The 19,338-nt window shown below is 35.6% G+C and overlaps 4 protein-coding genes across 4 annotated transcripts; 2 read left to right on the top strand and 2 right to left on the bottom strand.

Annotated features, from left to right (window-relative positions):
- Positions 1-2,497: 2,497 nt before the first annotated feature.
- Positions 2,498-4,829, bottom strand: LOC122290837. Its single transcript, XM_043098504.1, has 3 exons — positions 4,432-4,829; positions 3,700-3,932; positions 2,498-2,941 (listed from the first exon to the last, which is right to left on the bottom strand). The coding sequence occupies exons 1-3, from the start codon at positions 4,741-4,743 to the stop codon at positions 2,746-2,748; spliced, it is 741 nt and encodes a 246-aa protein (XP_042954438.1). The 5' UTR covers positions 4,744-4,829; the 3' UTR covers positions 2,498-2,745.
- A 1,071-nt stretch (positions 4,830-5,900) lies between these two features.
- On the bottom strand, positions 5,901-10,176 carry LOC122290838 (50S ribosomal protein L17, chloroplastic). The gene is made up of 2 exons (XM_043098505.1): positions 9,803-10,176; positions 5,901-6,513 (listed from the first exon to the last, which is right to left on the bottom strand). The coding sequence occupies exons 1-2, from the start codon at positions 10,041-10,043 to the stop codon at positions 6,104-6,106; spliced, it is 651 nt and encodes a 216-aa protein (XP_042954439.1). The 5' UTR covers positions 10,044-10,176; the 3' UTR covers positions 5,901-6,103.
- Positions 10,177-10,845: 669 nt separating this feature from the next.
- On the top strand, positions 10,846-15,266 carry LOC122292873 (bifunctional bis(5'-adenosyl)-triphosphatase/adenylylsulfatase FHIT). The gene is made up of 5 exons (XM_043101414.1): positions 10,846-11,008; positions 11,125-11,235; positions 13,485-13,631; positions 14,723-14,821; positions 14,913-15,266. The coding sequence occupies exons 1-5, from the start codon at positions 10,898-10,900 to the stop codon at positions 15,024-15,026; spliced, it is 582 nt and encodes a 193-aa protein (XP_042957348.1). The 5' UTR covers positions 10,846-10,897; the 3' UTR covers positions 15,027-15,266.
- Positions 15,267-16,032: 766 nt separating this feature from the next.
- LOC122291612 (calcium uniporter protein 6, mitochondrial-like) lies at positions 16,033-19,320 on the top strand. Its single transcript, XM_043099417.1, has 2 exons — positions 16,033-17,027; positions 18,532-19,320. The coding sequence occupies exons 1-2, from the start codon at positions 16,587-16,589 to the stop codon at positions 19,021-19,023; spliced, it is 933 nt and encodes a 310-aa protein (XP_042955351.1). The 5' UTR covers positions 16,033-16,586; the 3' UTR covers positions 19,024-19,320.
- The last annotated feature ends 18 nt before the right edge of the window (positions 19,321-19,338 follow it).

The following is a 19,338-nucleotide window of genomic DNA, read 5'->3' as shown; positions in this document are numbered from 1 at the left end:
ATTATTATTAAAAATTATTAAGTAAAAAAAAATTACTGTCAGATCTCCATAACTCTTCTCACCAACTCTATAACCTGTTCGAGTCAAGGACATAGATGGTGGGATTGGTCCTAATCCTGATCATCAAACATTTTTTTGTTTTTTGTGAATAAACCTTCCATAATAAAATTAGATTAATGCTATATACAGTCATTTTTACGTATTTTCTGTGCACTCTATTGATATGATTGACTGGATTAATTTTTTTTAATACACAACCAATCATATCACTGGAGTGCACAAAGAAGTTCGCAAAAATGACTGCACATAAAATTTTCCATAAAATTATAAAGCACATTCGAAAAAAGTATGCGAGGTTAATATGGACCTACAAAAAAGTCCTCATCATAATAAATGCATGCATGCATACATGTACCAATCTTGCTCATATAAAAAAAAATTAAGATTCCGTTTGGTTATATAAATAAGATGAGATAAAATTACATCAATTTATAAATATATTTTATATTTATAGTAATTTTTTTTAATTTTTAAAAAAAATAATCAAGATAAAATACATAAAGAATGACAAAAATTATAGCAAAGAGGAGGTTTGAAAAGGAAGTGTTGGTTGAAGATATGGGATGGAATGTTCTCTATGGGAAAGCTTCCAATAATATTCATGATTGCAGCTCATCTAGCAAGATCATACATGATAAAATTGAAGTTTGGCTACTCATCATCTCCACATATCATATATTACATTATTTTATTTTTTTTAAATTTTTATTTAATTTTATTGTTCCTAAACTAATTAAATTATTCTACTAATTATCTATATAATACACATTTAGTATGAAAAAAATTAAAAATTAAAAAATTATATGTGATATGTGAAAATAATGAGTAAAATTTTCCATAAAATTGACACTTTGGTGGACTTAAGTATCCTGCTATAGCTTTGCTAGACCGCAATAAAGGAAGGGTTTGCTACAGTAATTCGGACGTTTGGTTAAAGACTTGTGGGTCCTTGCAGCTGCATGAGTTGAGTGGGTAGCTCACTCTCAAAATCCGTAGAGACATGATCATGGTTTCAGAGAAATAGATGACTATCTTCTCTTCTCCCTTACAAAGTGATGTCCTGCGGTAATCCCGCATGCCTTGGCAGCTTCACGACTGTTGAGAGCATTTGTGTAGTGTGGCACAGCTACACACCCCATTTTCTTAGCTTCTCCAAACTTCCAAAAGCATATAGGTTTGATAAGTAAAGTAATAGGGAGGTTCGGATTCAAAATCCATTCCGATAAGTAAAGTAATAGGGAGGTTTGGATTCGAAATCCATTCCTAACTCATCTTATGTAGGCTCTGTTTAGGATTGTGGTGTCTAAAAAGTGAAATTGTAAAGTCTTAAGTACTTAGTGATGAAATTTATCCGTTTGGTAATTTTGCAATATAATACTTTCAAATTCAGAAAAAATAGAAAATTATGTTTCAATAAAAACATCAAAATCATGTCCTTTTATGTCATTTATACCTCAAAACCGTTTTTTAAATTCGTTTTCCAATAAATCTAATACATTTGAAAGTATTTTAGACATACAAATCTCAAACAATAAATAACTTTTTAATAATAAAACTTATTACATTAAGCTCTAAGCTATAAGCTAAAAACAATATTTTCCACCACAACTCCAAACATGCACTATCCAAGCTTTAATCATTATAATTTTTATAAACTTTCGTATAAAATATAATAAATAATTTAACTTTTTAAAATCTCAAAACAAAAATAATATTATAATAATATTTTATTCAACTTTTATCTTATCTCAACTCACTATCCAAAAATCCCATCAAACTACTTTACTACTATTCACAAACTGTTCACTATTATTCATAAACTATTCCCCTCTCTCTCTCTCTCTCTCTCTCTCTCTCTCTCTCTCTCTCTCTCTCTCTCTCTCTCTCTCTCTCTCTCTCTCACACACACACACACACACAATTCACACACACAATTCCAAGCTTTTCGAATGTATTTCTGTAATTGAACTTGACGCCCTTTAACTTTGAAGGGAAACTTTCACGCACCGGAAATTTGCCATTGTGAATATGTGATGGCAGCTAAGCATGCTCCAATTACGACATGAGGCCGTTTCATTCTAGGATAAAGGCTCCCCTTCGGTCTAAAACTTTCCATTTACGACAATGTGAATCTAGAAACAAGACAAAATATAACTAAATTATTTCTGGCCATAGGAGAGTTAACATGGGTTAGAGAAGTGGTGATGAGGCAAAATATCGGTCCAGTTCGTTTTCGACACTTGTTTTGTATCCAGATTCCAGTCTAAAACTGGAGGAAATGGGATTATTTCAAGGAGGAGGGGAGACGCTACCCTACAGTACTAATATGATCACAAAGCCTCATCCTGGAACAGGACGTGAAATCTTAGCCCTAAAATCTGATAGGGTCTCAGATCAATTACCAAGATGCACCACTTCATTCACTTGCAGATTAATATTGACTTAACATATAAAATACCAATTTGATGACATTTCTTATATCAACACTCTCCACAGTTTCAAAATGCAACTCCTAAATCTTACCTCCTGATGAGTTAACCTTCAAAAATTAAATTATGAACTGTCTGCACTATCTTACAAAGTTGTATGCAAACTTCACCAAACTCAACTTCTACTTACTATTACATGAAGAAAAATCTAAACTGATAAGGAAATGCAGTTGGCTTAGCAGAGAGGGAAAATGCTTTATACTTTAACCTCCTCTTTCGATCCAGGGGGCAAGAAGCGCTCCCACCATCCAGATTCATACTTTGGGTAAGGTGCTACCCAGTTTTTTGGTTTCTCAAACTCTATATTGGCAGGATTAGAGGCTAATGCTTCTCCAATACTATCAGCCTCAAAGCTTTCTGATAAAACTCGGTCCAGTCTTAACTTCATGAACCTGCCGAACCACAAGATTATCTTGGTCAGATAAGAGCCAGATCAAGGGTAAACAAAAAAATATTACTTTAATTTCATTAAGAGTAATGCTACATACAGTCATTTTTGCGCACTCCCTGCGCACTCCACTGATATGATTGGTTGGATTAATTTTTTTTTAATACACAACCAATCATATCACTGGAGTGCACAAAGGAGTCCGCAAAAATGATTGCACATAAAATTTTCCTTTCATTAAAGGGTGTGGTGATTTCCAATGCACCAAATGTATCTATAAATATATTCAAGAACGCCATGCAATTATCATTACATAATATCATTTGAACCAATGCAGTCTCTAACTTTCATCAGCGAAACAACTGAAATGAAGAGAATAATAACATGCATCACACACCCAGGCAGTCAAGATGTACCTGTCAATTGTTACCTATACAAGAAGTAAAAAGGAATAGGTATACTGGGTGGAAATTATACCTAAGAATTCATACTCCATTAGCATAGAACATCAAAATTATATGGAACCCAGGGTCTTCTGCAGGTGAAACAAACTCACAGCATACTGTTTAAAGCTTGTGTTAGCACTTGCAAGCACCTCTATATTTTAAGTTTTGGTTCAACAGTAAGATAGTTATGTGATTCTGGAAATTTGGCATTGTCAACTATCTATGTGAGCGCTACATAAAAGCACACAAAAGGTAGGGGAAAACAACAGAAAATAGAACTCATAATCAGTCGAGATTTTAGCAGTGATGTTCTTACGTGATCCAGGGACCATTGGTTGAAACCAGAGCAACAGCAGGTCTTCGTAATCTCTTAGTAATGTTAGGGAATTTATCCAAGAATTTGGGCTCGATGACGAGCCAAAAATCCTGCTCTTTATCACGCTCTCCATAGAGACGAAGCCGCTCAGACAAGAGCTCCTGGAAATGTTCCTCTTCATCCAGCATGAATTTTGCGTTTGCAACAACGAAATAATATTTGTTGGCTTGTTGCTGTAGGGATAGATAAGAAATGAGATTAGAGTATTTGTACAATTCAATCCCAAAATCTGCAGGCGACGAAAGGAATCGCGTGTTAGGTGAGATGGTTTGGGTCTGAATAAGCAGACTGAATTGGATCTGGGATTGGTGAGTAAAATTCAGTGATCTGATGTGAATTTGCCGAATAGCATTTTTCTATGTTGAATACTCATTTCTTAAACTAGATAAGAACATCATAAGAACATCGAAAGAAAGTAGCATTATAGCCAAGACTGGCAATGCAAGCGACCTTCTAGAAAATGCCCGGAAGAACAATGTAAGTTGCAGTTGATCATGGTGGGAAATATGTTCGGTTCGACCATTACGGTCTGCACATGTGCATTGTTTACAAATATATGCGAAAACCACAAACTAGGAAGCTAACTGAAAGCTAAGACGGTAATCAATTTAGCAATCCATACGCACCAATTTACATACATATACAGAGGCAAAATGGGTTACAAGAAGAAACCTTGTCGGTGGCATTGGAGGAACTGAGATTGTCGGAATCAACGGCGGCGACAGCTGTCTTAACGGAGGAGTAGGATGAGGAGGAAGAGGAGAAGAACAAGCGCCCATGGCGATCATCGGAATTGCCAAAAGACACCAATCCTGGTCGTGAACAATGATGATGATAATGGCTGCCGCGCCTGCCTCCGGTGCCTTTGATAATGGCAGCAGAGGCACCGCCACTGCCAGCGTATTGGGTTTGAGTTGGAGTGGGCATCCGAATCACCATGGAAGCCCAAGAAGACCCCAGAGAGGGAGTCGCCACACCCAACATATTTATCCTCTTTCTTGTTTACGGTTCCCACTATGTATGTATATTGGAGGAAGAGCACCGGCACAAGGCGAAGACACGCACAGGATAACACAGAATCTATCTTATCCAGTTTTATCTTCTTCCTCTTTTTTATTTATTTATTTTTTTCATTATTTGGTTTGAAAAATTAATAAAAATTTATGTTTTAGACAAAATGCTTTAACTTCTATAGTAAAATATTTTAAAAACCGAAATAATTTTCAACAAAGATTTTCATTAAATCCAATACTCATTCTATCACACAAAAACAACTTTCACCCAAAAAAAAGAAGAAGAAAATATTGTGTTCTAAAAATTTTATTCCCAAACACATTTTTAATGAATTCTACTATTTTTTTAAAAAAAATTTAAATAAAAATATATCTTAAATTTATCTTGATAAATACTTTTTTTTATGGATCTCAACACTTTTATAAAATTAAAAAAAAAAAAAAGCATAACTCTCCTTTTCTAAATACTCTTCTGTTCTTACACTTTTCTTTTGAGAAATTTATAACCCACATGTTTTGAATCATTTCAGGTTCAATAATGATTTTCAAATTTTTATTTTAAGACCTAATTTTGTTCCTTTGTTATCTCAGAGACAAACAAACAGAGTAACTTCTTAAAAAACTCATTTACCATTCTTGTCTCTCTTTCCTTGTTTTTGTAAAAGGAAAATGATAGCAAAGTCTACCTAAAATACACCACTTCATTAATATTTACTTCTTTAATTATTGAAAAAAAATAAAAATAAAAAAATGCCCTTACAGTAACTTTTTTTTTGGATAGGTAAATACCCTTACAGTAACTTTGAGGGGAACAAACTCATGGACCAAATATCATTTTCTTTTTCTTTTTAGCATTTGTATTTGTTTATATATTTTTTGTATTTTTTTTTTTAAATACACAAAAAAATGCATTAAAAAAAAAAAAAAAAAAACAGTGTGGGTGAGAGTAGCACTCCCCTTTGTAAAATACATACTGCCTCGATTTTTAAAGCCAGTTCGGTTCCTTCGGGTAGGGAAAATATATATATCAGTAAGAACTAGACTAAGGGAGTAAGAACTGCCGAAGAAACAAAATAAAAGCTCAAAAACACCATACTAAGCTGAAGAAATACGATGCCGAGACCACACTGCAACTTCAAAAACATCTGGATTCAGATGATCAGTTCGTTAGAGCATTTGTCATCACACAGAACATTACCCAAAACTAAACTGCAACTTCAAAAACATCAGGAATTGGATAACCAGTCATTAGAACATCTTTCATTGCAAAATACATCACCGAGCTGATTCATGCAGGGACAGTACTAGTCCACGCGCATATATGATCGCATCTAGACAAGCTCAATGTAGGCCATAGGTGCATTATCCCCTCGCCTCGGCAGAGTTCTTATAATTCTCGTATACCCTCCATTCCTCTCCCCATACCTGTCTGGAACCTCCGCAAACAAGGCATGTACAATCTGCTTCTCGTAAATGAAGCCAAGAGCTTGTCTCCTCTTATGAAGAGATCCATCCTTTGCCAATGTGATCATCTTATCAACATACTTCCTCATTGCACTTGCCCTTGCTCTAGTCGTTTTGATGCGGCCATGTTTGAGGAGTTGGGTTGTGAGGCAACGAAGTAGTGCCCGACGTTGATCAGGGGGCCTATTGAGTTTGGGTACTCGCCTCCCATGTCTCATGGCAAAGACTCGACCCCCATTGTCAATGATTTTAAAACAATGGCTAAAGCTGCTAAATTCTGCACACAGAAGACAATTTACTTTGCTAAGTCAAAAGAGATTTTATTCATACTATCAGAAGACAAATGAGTGCTTAAAAGTTCTTCTAAGTCAACAGTAAGAACTAAAATTTAAGAAAAGGAATGCAACATAAGCTTCTCATAAAAATGATACTCATGGGGTTTAAGGTATACCACAAGTTATTTAGCAGGGCAATAGTAACAATTGCCCCAGAAAGGGAAGAAATCAGCGCTGTGAGATGCTGCTGAAAGTGGAACAAGACAAAAGATAAATCTAAGACAACTGTAGGACTTGTAGTTCTTGAAAATTAATCAACAAAGTAAGGCTGCAAGCAAGTCAATTTTTATTAATCGTGCATAGCAGCACTACCCAAGTACAATTATGAGCCGATATCCAGACATAAAGAGTAAGTATGCTCTTTGCTAAAAAAATATGTATCTATAGATGACCTCACATCAAATTCTTCTTACATAACTGTGATTTATGCAAATCAATGTAACATGTATAGCCCAGATTTTGTCTTTCTAAAAACAGAATAAGGGAAGAACATATCGGATAATTTAAGATGGAGAAACCAAAGAGCAACGAATCAACCAAGGCACTAGAAGGAAAATGGATATTGTGGTGCTAGTAGCAGTGTAGGGGGAATGAAATCATATTCCTAAAGCATCAATTCATTATGCCCTTGCTCTCCTACTTAGCTCTCTTCGACAGTATCACATGACTTGGGCACCAACACTATTGGGTCAGAAAACCTTCCCTGCCACTTTTCAATAAAATTGTGAAGTAGGTAATGCCATGCGGAGGCAATGTTGTGATACAAGAGAGATAAAGGGAGGGAGGGAAGGAGAGACTATTGTGATCTGAGAGGGACAGAGAGGAGGGAACGAGGTTTTCTGTAGACTAGACTTGGGTTGGGTTATGCCGGAATCAGTTGTGGCGGTTCTTGCTAGCTGGACAGGTCTGAGGGGCAACAACCAGATTAAGGCAATTTGGAAGATGATCCCGATATGCATTATGTGGTGTGTGTGGCAAAAGCGCAATGATCGGACATTCGAGGATAAAGAGAGATCAATGGAGGAGCTGAAAGTCTTCTTTTTTAGAACTCTCTGTACTTGGGCTATTGCTGTTAGTTTTAATGGCCAGAATTTACATGAGTTTCTTATTTCTTTCGATCCTACGTAGTGTAGGACATTCTTTGTACTGAACGTGGCATTTTGCCTATTCTTTTGAATATATCTTCTTACTTTTCTCAAAAAAAAGGGACAGAGAGGAGGGAACTAAGAGGGACCAAGCAGTGAAATGAAAAAACAGCCCATGGATTCAGGTAAGGGGGTGGGGTATACATTTCAGCTAAGAATAAGGTTAGGTTCGTTGGAATCCTGACCTTCCTTTCCAACTTCCAACTCGACATGGGTCAGAAGTTGAAACTTGGAAACCATCGAGCCGACATGTAAAAATTTAAATCAGGGTTGGGTTTCAAGGGTCTTTGGACACCCCAAACAATAGACCAACCAACAAACATACAAATCCCAAGGTATCCACGTTGCAATTTCAAAAGTAAAACTACAAAAATGCAAGTTATTCTAAGTGCATGCTTGGGATTGAGGTGAGAAATATAGATTATAACTTTAGAGCTTATAACTTATAGTTTAAGTAATAAGTTCTCCTATTAAAAAATTATTTACTATTTGATAATCATATATTCAAAGCACTTTCAAATATGTTATATTTGTTTGGAAACAAATTAAAAAAGTGCTTTTTGAGATAGAAATGACGATCATTGATTTTTTAAAGATTATGACTATATCCTTAAAATTTTGAAAGTTGTAATTATCTTAAAGTTGTATGGATATTTTCGCCAATTGACAGCATTTTTAAAATTTGAACTATAGTCCTGATTATCCGGAAAAACACATTTGAAAAAAAGCATTAGATGCTTTTTTTCAAACATACTTTTTAGCTTAATTGAGATTAAAAAGTACTTTAATATGTAACCCACAAACAACCTAATTTTTTATTTAAAGAGCTTTTAAGGCTATTTAAATGCTTTTTAAGACTACTAATGCAACCCCAAACAGACCCTGAGGGAAACTATAACAAATATTGCCACAAATGCTTTTATCATCACTTGATAATACAACGGTGTAATGGCCTCCAACAATGATGATTTTTCGCTTGGATGACTGCTTAACTGAGGGTACATAGAAAGTTCCACAATCAGGTCAAACCTAGGACAGTCAAGTAGAACTCTATAAGGCAAGAAGCCACCCTTGCTCTTCTCGAGAATCAAAGGTTAATGCCCATACTTCCTTTCTATTATGCTCTGTGTTCTCTATTTGCATGGGTACTCCGTGTTCTCTATTTGCATGGGTAGTTAAAGTGGGAGCTAGAATAAAGTATTTATCTTTTTCCAGATGTTTTTGTAAAGGGCACGCAAATGAAGAAGTTTTTTATTTTTTTTTTCTTCTTTTAAAAGAAATCATTTTTTTTTTTTTTTTTTTTTTTTTTTTTTATGGTTTGGACGTGCACTGAAATCATCTGTCGAAGATACTTTTTGATAGGTATCTGTCGAAGATACTAAATCACAATTTACACTCAATTGTTAGCCTCTATGTTGGCTGTATTAGAGCTCTATGTTATTTAATTATTTTCAGTAATAGAGAACACCTTTTCTACCTGACTATTTTTTTACGATTATTTCGCTATAATTTCAGTGATAAAGAAAACCCTCATGTTCTTATTTTCAGCGATATAGAACACCATTTTGTATCTTCTCCTTCTCCATCTTCTTTACATTCTTCTTCCTATTAGTTCCATTATAATCTACTGTATTTTATGACTGTTAGTTCTCACCATTCACTACAATTATAACTTTTAAGGACGTCTTCTTGTACGAAGATGGAAATTGCTCAAGCTAAGTTGAAGGATTCCACTAGGAAGTAAGCATTTTGGCCAAATAAAGGAAACAAAAATTGTGTTCGATATGAACAATACAGAATTCACTACAGCTTTGGAATATAAAGAGTCCGGTAAGACTAGTTCAATGGTTATGTGAATGTAAAAAAAAGCTCGAATGTCACATTTGAAATATCTAAGCAAAGACAGATAAATCACAACCATAAAAAGTGGTGAAGAATGTGCTAAATAACGACTAATGAGGTGAGCAGTGTTCAAAACAGGGATGAAGAAATGGAGGCGATTAATTTTAATCATCCTTCTTAGAAGGCTTCGTCTAGCAGCAAAATGAATAAAGAGAGCTAAACTTGATGAGATTTACAAAAGCACCTGGAGAAGCAATGGGGAATGGAAGGGATTGAAGAGGAGCGAGTCCGGTGTAAGACCGCAGAGCCAATTTGGACTTAGGCTGAAACGCGGCGGCCATCCTCGGGAAGCGCGATGAAGGAGGTGGACGAAGAGGAACCGAAGGCGGGAGGGCTGATCTCAGAGTTGCCATACTCCACCTATTGTTGCTGCCATTACTAGTGCCAGTAATTGCACAGCAAAAGCCCGACGAGAAGGATGCCATTCCTGCGTGGACGATGATGTTCCTTGTTCTACCAGACAAACAAACAAGGGATAAGGGGATGGGGGAATTATAGTGCCGCTAAATTCTTCGTTGTTCTGAGTTGGATAAGATGTTTCGGAATTCTTACATGGGGTAACGCTGCAAGCTACGGATAGATCAATTTTGTGTACTTTTTCTTTATAAAAAATTAAATCATATTAATAAAAATTAGGGTTTTTTATATTTTTTTTAAGGTGTAATGTTTTTATTTTATTTTTATAAAATCATATGCATAATTTCTCTATTTAAAACTTATATAAATATTTTTTTTAAAATTCAAATAATGTAATTTAAGAGTAAAATCACATGTTTTGTTAGATACAGTTATTTTTATGTATATTTTATATATTTTATTAATTTGATTAATTAAATTAATTATTTTATATTAAAAAATGATGTAATTAATCAAATTAATAAAATGTATAAAAAATTATATAAAAATAACTGAATATAAAATTTTTATTTATGTAAATGTTATTTATTCTTTTTTAAAAAATAAATTTTTATTATTAAGATCTAATTTCTATAAAATTCACATTTTTTTATAATGAAATTCACATTTTTATAAAATATTAGATGATATTTATATATTTAAGATTTGTATATATCTCTATTCATAGGTGGATGTAGCCTTGGAGGCACTAAAAAATAAAAATATAGGTTTTTTAAAACTCCAAGAAATAATATGTATGGTATGAAAACAGAAAACTTGGGGAGCTTTTGCTAAAAGGGTAAAAGTTCAGGTGCGGATAATGAAATTAACCAAAATAAGGGGTAAAAGAAAAAAGGAAATTCCATATACTCTCAGATACAAAATGGTAAAGCAGATGCTGCTGCAGCTGTTGCTACCTCTCGCTTCCAGACCAGGCTGCTTCATCACGCGCACATCAAGGCCAAGGGGGCTCCGACCAATTTCCTCCACCAAGGTAAGTGCTATAATCAACGAAACAATCAGTTTTATTTCCTTAAATTATTTATTTTTTCTGTTTTCTTAACGTTGAATTCAGTCTATGAAGTTATCTAATCTGAAAAATGGACCCAGATGTCGTCGGAATCCTACACGTTCGGGCCTTACAAGATACCCCACGAGGAAGTGTTCTACTCCTCCCAGCTTTCCTATGCCATGGTTAATCTACGTCCCGTCGTTCCTGGTATATTCCTTTCCCCGCCTCCTCTTTTGGCATTTTGATAAACAGATAAGAAAATGCGTCACCCTTTATGATAATGAGAAAACAGGAAAAGAAAAACTCGATCTTCCTACCCATAAAACTTGATAATGTCGATCACTCATCCATTGTTATGTAAAATCACATGTATGTTCTATATACTCAATGAGTATGACAATTTTTTTTTTTTTTTTAAATTTTATCCGTGGATATCTGGGTCAGCTTGCGCACACCTCGACTAATCTCACTGGCCTGAAATTAATGGCCAAGTAAACTTCTAGTAGTCTTAAGGGGACTCGAACTGATGACCATTGGGGAGCAAACCCAAGGCTTGATAAACTGAGCTGCCCCTCAGGGTTTCAATGAGTATGACAATTAGGTGGCATTCAGGGGTTATCTTCCATAAGAGCCTGAAGTTTAAATAATACTACCTAGGAAATTACTAGAATACGTAGAAGTTGGAAATACCCACCAAACTTCTTTCAAGAGCCAAACACAAGGCCATTATATTGAATCAACCAAATTGATATATATCATATATCAGCAAGAGGTGCATCATACAAGTTTGTGTAAGGGCATCCTTTTGCAATTGGTTCAATCCTTGGTAAGGTTATTATCTGACAATGCTGTCTAGAAAATGCTAGCAACAATATTGTGTAATTTCTCATAGGAACAACCTTTGGTAGGATGCTTGTCAGATATTTCTAAGCTTTTGAAGTTCACCTGGAATTAACTTGTTTCTCTCTCTCTCTCTCTCTGTGAGTGTGTGCGAGTGTGCATGTATATATATATATATATATATGTTTGTGTGTGCAACAAGCTATCTTTTAGTCTATCTTTGGGCACCCAATTACTCATGAGGATTAATTGGTTTTATCTCTACACATATAGAGTGTGTTATACAATATCTATTGCTTCCTCCAAAATTTTGGCTTTTTTACTTTCTGCGGATGCTCTTGCATACTTACATGTGTGCTACCGTGTATTGACTAAAATAAGGTTAATAGTTAGTGGTGCGTGTGGGGGGCTGCTAGTGAAATGATGACATAACCCAAAACTTGAGGAAACGAGGTTTTAGTATGTAAAAGTAGGAAATGTAAGATAGGTTCCAACATTCTAATTTCATTCAAAACCCTTGATCCCAGAAAAAATTATATCATTATTTCTAACCAAGAATATTTATTGCTTATAACAAGTTGAAGTGGGCTTTGCTCCCTTTTGCCTATTGCTTAAGTTAAATATATATATATAAATATATAATCATGCTTTAAGTGTTTCTCTTGTATACGACTGGTGTACATGGGCTATGCCTCTATTGCTGTCAATAAAAGTTTCTTGCTTACCTGCAAAAAAATTTTATAAAAAAAGTGTTTTTTATTTTTTAGCCTAACTTCAAAGTGTATAATGCTCTTGTCATTGTTGTCTTAACATGAATTTTTTTTTTTTTTGTGAATTGCTTGTCATACTGCTCTTGTGTTTTAATACTCGAATACTCCTTTATTATTCTGATCATTTCTCTTTTCCTTTGCAGGTCATATCCTTTACTCTGGAATATTAGGATGTTATGTTGAAATTGATTCAACAATTGTTTAGTGTCATTGACTAGATTTAAATTAGGTAAATTCATAGCCGTGCGATTGGTTTGTGTGGAAAATAAGTTACAACCGTGTATGAGTTGATGCAATATGTTGTCATATACATCCTGCAATACATTCATTTGTAGATAGGATATCCAAAGCTTTGTTCTCTTAAAGTGAGTTTGCATATGAAACTCATTTATATACATATAGGAGTTGCCTTGAGACGCAGCAACTTTCCAAAACATTAAATGACTGCCAAGCTCTGCCAAATTTCATGCATGATGTTCACTGTTAGTATTATTTAGTACCTTCATAATCCTAAATTACTTATTTCTAAAGTTTGCAAAATATCATAGATATAAAAATACCATTCTCAGTAGACTTCACGGGCACCGTTCGCAAACACTGCCACGGTTAATGTTCACAAATTTGTCATATATCACACGATTAATTGTGGCACAAATGTGCATGCATCAATCATAGCTAGATGCATCAATCATAGCTACGTTGCTGGCGGAACTGCACATAAACTATTATGCATGCTTATATTTGTGGCATGCTGCTATGCCCCAAAAATTTTTATTTTACAATTTTCATATTTGGATATATTTTGTGGGTCTGTGGTTCAATATTCAATGTTGACTTGACATTATATACATGTGCTTGTCTGTCCAAGGCGTGAAGTTAAGCGTTTTGTTGATCTCACTGTTGATGAGACTAGTGATTTATGGCTCACTGCACAGAAGATAGGCAGTCAGCTTGAGAGCTACCACAAAGCATCATCTCTCACATTTTCAATCCAAGTAAGACCGATGTTGGTGGATCAAATCATTTATTTTTATAGAATATCACTTATTCTTTCTTCTTCTTTTTTTCAGTTCTCTTTGACTAGTATTGGATATTTTCTACAGAATGTGTAGACCAGGGTTAATAGGGTGTTTGGCCCACATTTTTGTCCTTTACAATATTTTGAAATCTGTATACTTGTACTTACCCTTATATTTTTCCTCCAAATGCCAGCTAGAATATAATCATACAGCTGTAACCTCTAGATTTTTTTCCACCTATCGAAGAAAAGAAACCTCTTGATTTTTTCTTTTGTTTCTTTGCTCTTGTTTTATCACACTTTATTCCTCTTTAGTTGTTTGTCTTTCCCATCGTTCTCTTGTTTCCACTTCCTAATTTTTATCATACAAGTGTTGTGGTGCTTAGGCGTTTCTCTTGTATGCGAGGTACATGGGCTATGCCCTATTGCTATAAATAAAAGTTCTTGCTTACCTAAAAAAAAAAAAAAAAATCATACAACTGTTGTGGTGCTTTCATGACTGTTGTGTGATGATTATGGACAAGTAAAGTCTTTTGTTACCAATGTCACACTCTATCTCTTAGATCAAGTCATTCTTTAGTACCCAGGAGATTCTAGACTGGAAGCATTGGTTGACCGCATGATCACTTGGCTTCTTACATGCACAAGTTAGGTCTTGTTTGCCTCTCAATAATGCACATAAATGTTGGAAAATTGGAACCATCGTGGTTATGCTTTTTCCTTCTCCAACATCTAAGGGTGTTTCTAGGATACAGCTTCATGTGATCGTTACTCTTTGTTAAACTCCGATGGTGCCTTGCATGTTCTAACCGTTTTCCAGTTTTCTAGCATTCAGTAGAGCTTTGGGTTAAAGTCATTTAGCATGACAGCAGACGTAGCCTGATCTATTTGTGTTTGTGGGGGACACTTTAAAGGGTGATGCCGTTGACAGCATTTCCTATGAATTCATGTTTCCGCACCCGGCTGTAATTACCACTGCTGCATAATGGTGTTTTGTCTTTTGACACCTTGCAAGATCTTTATTTAAACCTTTTTTTTAAAGAGAGATGATCTTTGTTTAAACATTAGGATGGGCCCCAGGCAGGACAGACGGTACCACATGTGCACATTCACATCCTGCCACGGAAAGGCGGTGACTTTGAGAAGAATGATGAGATCTATGACGCAGTAAGAGGGAAAACTTGCTCACGCTTCTTCTTCTGCTTGAACCTTTGACTTGGATGCTTACCTCTTTACCTTCTTTTTACTTGTGGTTTAGATTGACGAAAAGGAGAGAGATTTAAAGCAAAAGCTTGACTTGGATAAAGAAAGAAGGGACAGAAGCATTGAGGAGATGTCCCAAGAGGCAGATGAATACAGAAAGCTCTTGTAATTGTTATTTTTGCATGAAATATTTATTAGTTAAATAAAAAAAAAAAAAAACTATCTGAATGGTCAGGGAAAAGATTTTATAGCATATATTGTGAGATTTTCTCTCTGATGAAAGGTGAAGATTGAGATGCCAAGCTTGTCATATTAAGATGATAATCATATAGCCTTTTCAAAGTTTGTCATAGCCGTATGGCATGCATGGATTATTTATAATTTTATGATATCTTGGATTCCTAAATAACTACAATTTTCTTTTTCAATTTGCACCCTAATTAATTACACTATTGATTTAGATTTAAGGTTGGTTTGGATTTAAAGAGTGTTTTATTTCATCTTATCATTATAGTTTTTTTAAATTTATTCATAAAATATAATAAATAATTCAACTTTATTAAATTTCAATTAATTTTTTTTAATTTTTAAATGATAATAATACTAAAAAATAATATATTAATAATATTTTATTTAATTTTTATTCAAAACCATCCAAATACGTTCTGTCTTGTTACTGAAAATTTTTATATGAGAATTTTGAGTTTTAAGATTAAATATTAAAATATTATATTTTAATATTATTATTATTTTAGGATTTAAAAAAGTTAAAGAAAAAGTTAAATTGTTTATTATATTTTATATAGAAATTTGAAAAAATTATAATGATGATATTAGAATTTTGTATTTGAGATAAAAAATTGAAATGGCTAGTGATATATATGCTTATTGACAAAATAAAAAATAAAAAATTAGACACTTTTGTACACGTTCTGTTGTTGACTTTTCGCCTCCGTGTGAACGCACCTAATAAATTGATAGCTTTGACAGAAAGATAGCCAAGCGTTAGCTTTACAAGGGATGATAAGATATTCTATTCCACAAGTCAAAAAAATAAACAAATAAGACTGAGTATTCTTTTTCTTTTACTTTTTAGAATCTTTAATTTATTTATTTGGGTTTAAAATAGCCATAATTTTTCTCTTTTTGATGGTTTTAAATTTCAGATAATCTAATATCATAATACAGACAAGATTCTCTTACATGTTCATTGTTCCAGCGTTCAAAATCTGTTACAAGCAAAGACGGGATGTTGTCCAAGAATTTCTCAGAATTGACTAGTAAACAGACAGTCTAACCGTCGAAGGGCGGTTAGAAATGAAGAAACGGAAGCGGCCTCGGTCCCTTTCGGGCCCACCTACCCTGTCGGCACTAGAGTTCGGTTAGGAATGGCGAATAAATAGAACGCGCTTGCTTGTCTGATTAGTTATTGACGAATTGTGCAGCGCTGATCCAGCTTGAGAAGCATTCGAGTTTATTGATGTTGGTAAAGTAGGTTGGGGGTTATGTTTTGTTTGAGAAGACGAAGTCTGGGTTAAGTTTAGTGATTGCCTGAAAGTTATAGGTTGGTGGGATTTGTTTGTCGTCAGTTTGACGTGTATTTGTGGTTAGGTGAGAGTATATATCCGGTGTTTGTGTGCTAGAGTTATTGCCCAGAAAAAGAAGATTTTTGAAATAAGAACGAGCATATCTATCTATATAAGGATCAAATTAAAAAGAGAAGAAAAGAATGTGGAGGCGATGGTGGAGTACTGGTGGTGCAGTGAAGCAGAGCGTGTCAGCTCTTTTCAGCCAAGTTTATGGGAGGAACACGAGGCCTCCACATCCTTCTCATACTCTGGGATTGAGGGCTATTGTTCCTGCAACATCTTTACGCTGGAGGCCCTCATCATCATCACCGTGTGCTGATTCAAACTCTGGCGATAGTAATAGAAATGACATATCGTTCGCGGAGACGAAGAAGCTAATGAAATTGGTGACTGTGGAGGCGTTGAAGAGAAAGCTGGGTATGGAAGTGAAGGAGGTTATCGATTACTCGGAACTTCTGCAAGCCTGCGAGAGCATGGGTGTCGCCAGATCCCGCGAGGAGGCCGCTGCTTTCGCCCGAGTCCTTGACGAGGCCGGTGTCGTCCTTCTGTTCCGCGACAAGGTCTACCTTCATCCCCACAAAGTAAGCTCTTTTCTTTCGTCCCATTATGGTTCTGATTGTGCTCTTGTGGGGGCTGCTCCTGTGCTGATATGGCAATATGTATGGCAAGGAACCCTTAAATTATGCTTCTTTATTCTGCTTTCCATAACAGTGAACATCAAGATCCTTCTTTTAAGGAAAAGAGTGGTCGGAATAAGTTGTTGAATATTCCGATCCATCTTTTTTTCCACTTCGTATCCATTTTCCCTTCTCTATCCTTTGGACTGGGAGCATTCTAGAAGCACACCCGAAATTTCATTACTTCATGTTGAATCACTGCTACTCCCCAATGTTAATAGAAGGAATACTCAAACCCATATTGTTTTAGGGGTGAAGTGGAATATGCATTTCTAAGTTCACCCAAGTGGCTGCTTTAGCTTTCTTGTATTTCTCTTTAACCGACCTCGAACTGAACCTTCGCTTCATTCTACCTTGATTTATAACGTCCCAAACTCTTACTAGACTCACAAGCTGTTACTGTTTAATCTATCATTTTTCTTCATTAGTTTGCATTATGCTACGACTGCGTAGGGTTCTCTTTTTGTGAATTGCTTCCGGCAAGTTCTTTTATTTTATTCTGTGGTATTCAGAAATATCTGCATGTGGATGTTTTGATACCTTAATGTGTGCATTAAAGGTATGCTCAATTGGATGGAGCAGAGGGCTGCGCCCTCGTGATTAGACTTTAGATATGGTCAAGAGTTGTTCCTTTTCCTTGGGCTGGATATTGGAAGCAATGCAGTTGGACATTTGGCTTAGTGTGGTAGAAATCAGTGAACAAGATCTTCAGGCTTCTTCCTCTGTTTTCACGAGTCCATCCCTTTGCATCAAGCGGCAAATTTTCTTTATCTTTCTTAGTAGTATATTACTTGGTATTAGAGGTATCATATACAATACTTGCATGCATATTTGGAAGATCATTTCTAGTTTTCTAGAGGGGATTAATACTGAACTACTCAGCAGTGTTTGACACCCACCAGCTTTATTCCCTGCAGACAGTAGGCCTACGGCTTATGTCTAGTACAGTATATTTTCTTGTGCCACCTCACTATTTCTTCATGATTGTCATCAATCTGGAGTCGGTATTGATCTATTGGCGGAATAAATGGAATGAAATTCCATGCTGAGTGCTCTCTCTGCGTTGAGTTTCTGAGCTGCATACTATGCTTAGGCTCCTATTAAACGGGGTGAAAATTGTTGGCCAAATTGAGTACACACCTCCGGAACCCTGTGTTTCTGCGATCAACTATAACTTGTGTCAGCCAGGAGCAGCTTGAATTCCTAATTTATGAGTGTTTGCCCCCATTTCTTATCAGCAGGTCCTCGTTGTGGTTTTGGAAAATAAATGAATTCAGTGTTTGGGCAAGTGATAAGGGTTTTGTCAAAATACAGTTTGCTGTCCATATTATTTAGATGTCTTGGATTCTCAACTCTCCATATAATAAATACTAACTGGTGTTGCTCCTCTCCAATCTTAAACGTTCAGGTGGTGGATCTGGTCAAAAGAGCGGTGCCCTTTGCTCTGACTTCTGAAGACGATCCCGCGAGGGATGAGCTAAAGATGCTGCAGGAGGAGAAGGAAAAAATTGACGTGGTAGCACGTAAGCAGGTCAGGCGCATCCTCTGGTCTGGGTTGGGGTTTGCTGTGGTACAGGTTGGGCTCTTATTTCGGCTCACATTCTGGGAATTTTCATGGGATGTAATGGAACCAGTTACATTTTTTACAACCGCCACTGGCATAGTCATAGGTTATGCTTACTTCATGTTCACTTCAAGAGACCCCAGTTACCAAGACTTGACAGACAGGCTCTTTCTCTCAAGGCAGAGGAAGCTGTGTAAGAAGCACAACTTCGATTGTGAGAGATTCAAAGAGTTGCAGAAAAAGTGCACAACACATATTGATGCCACTGCTTCTATTAAAAATCGAACGGCACCGGAAAAGGAACTGGAACTAGAGGATGCTTTACACAGGGACTAGCACTTTCTGGTGGATTAATTGACCTTTTTTAACTGGAGTTAATCCACCAGAAACGACTTGCTTTACACAGACTAACATTTTCTGGCTTCTTTCAGTATTTGGCACGCTCATTTATGCAGCTTCAACGTAATCAAAAGCGAATTATGGCAGATGTGTACTATTGAAGGTTTTTTAGTTCTCTTCTAAACCCCAAACGTGTTGCATAATTTGAGTTCTTTTTTGTACGCTGTTAATCTTAGCCCAGCTATTCCAATATCATCTGACTGGCCTATATATCAAGTAGTTGTGAGTTTGCAACGTGCAAGAACAGTAAAT

This window comes from Carya illinoinensis, chromosome 13 (assembly GCF_018687715.1).
Source record: "Carya illinoinensis cultivar Pawnee chromosome 13, C.illinoinensisPawnee_v1, whole genome shotgun sequence".
Classification (NCBI taxonomy): domain Eukaryota; kingdom Viridiplantae; phylum Streptophyta; class Magnoliopsida; order Fagales; family Juglandaceae; genus Carya; species Carya illinoinensis.
Note: the sequence above shows the minus strand (reverse complement) of the source record. Positions and strands in the feature narration are given on the sequence as shown.

What these genes read in the sequence shown, in the direction of transcription:
- LOC122291612 (XM_043099417.1), top strand. Translation starts at nt 16,587, where the DNA reads ATGTGGAGGCGATGGTGGAGTACTGGTGGTGCAGTGAAGCAGAGCGTG. An exon ending in TCTACCTTCATCCCCACAAA is followed by an intron (nt 17,028 to 18,531) that starts GTAAGCTCTTTT and finishes TTAAACGTTCAG; the next exon opens with GTGGTGGATCTGGTCAAAAG.
- LOC122290838 (XM_043098505.1), bottom strand. Translation starts at nt 10,043, where the DNA reads ATGGCATCCTTCTCGTCGGGCTTTTGCTGTGCAATTACTGGCACTAGT. An exon ending in ATTCCCCATTGCTTCTCCAG is followed by an intron (nt 6,514 to 9,802) that starts GTGCTTTTGTAA and finishes TTCTGTGTGCAG; the next exon opens with AATTTAGCAGCTTTAGCCAT.
- LOC122290837 (XM_043098504.1), bottom strand. Translation starts at nt 4,743, where the DNA reads ATGTTGGGTGTGGCGACTCCCTCTCTGGGGTCTTCTTGGGCTTCCATG. An exon ending in CCTCCAATGCCACCGACAAG is followed by an intron (nt 3,933 to 4,431) that starts GTTTCTTCTTGT and finishes CTATCCCTACAG; the next exon opens with CAACAAGCCAACAAATATTA. An exon ending in ACCAATGGTCCCTGGATCAC is followed by an intron (nt 2,942 to 3,699) that starts GTAAGAACATCA and finishes GTGGTTCGGCAG; the next exon opens with GTTCATGAAGTTAAGACTGG.
- LOC122292873 (XM_043101414.1), top strand. Translation starts at nt 10,898, where the DNA reads ATGGTAAAGCAGATGCTGCTGCAGCTGTTGCTACCTCTCGCTTCCAGA. An exon ending in CTCTCACATTTTCAATCCAA is followed by an intron (nt 13,632 to 14,722) that starts GTAAGACCGATG and finishes TTTAAACATTAG; the next exon opens with GATGGGCCCCAGGCAGGACA. An exon ending in ATGATGAGATCTATGACGCA is followed by an intron (nt 14,822 to 14,912) that starts GTAAGAGGGAAA and finishes CTTGTGGTTTAG; the next exon opens with ATTGACGAAAAGGAGAGAGA.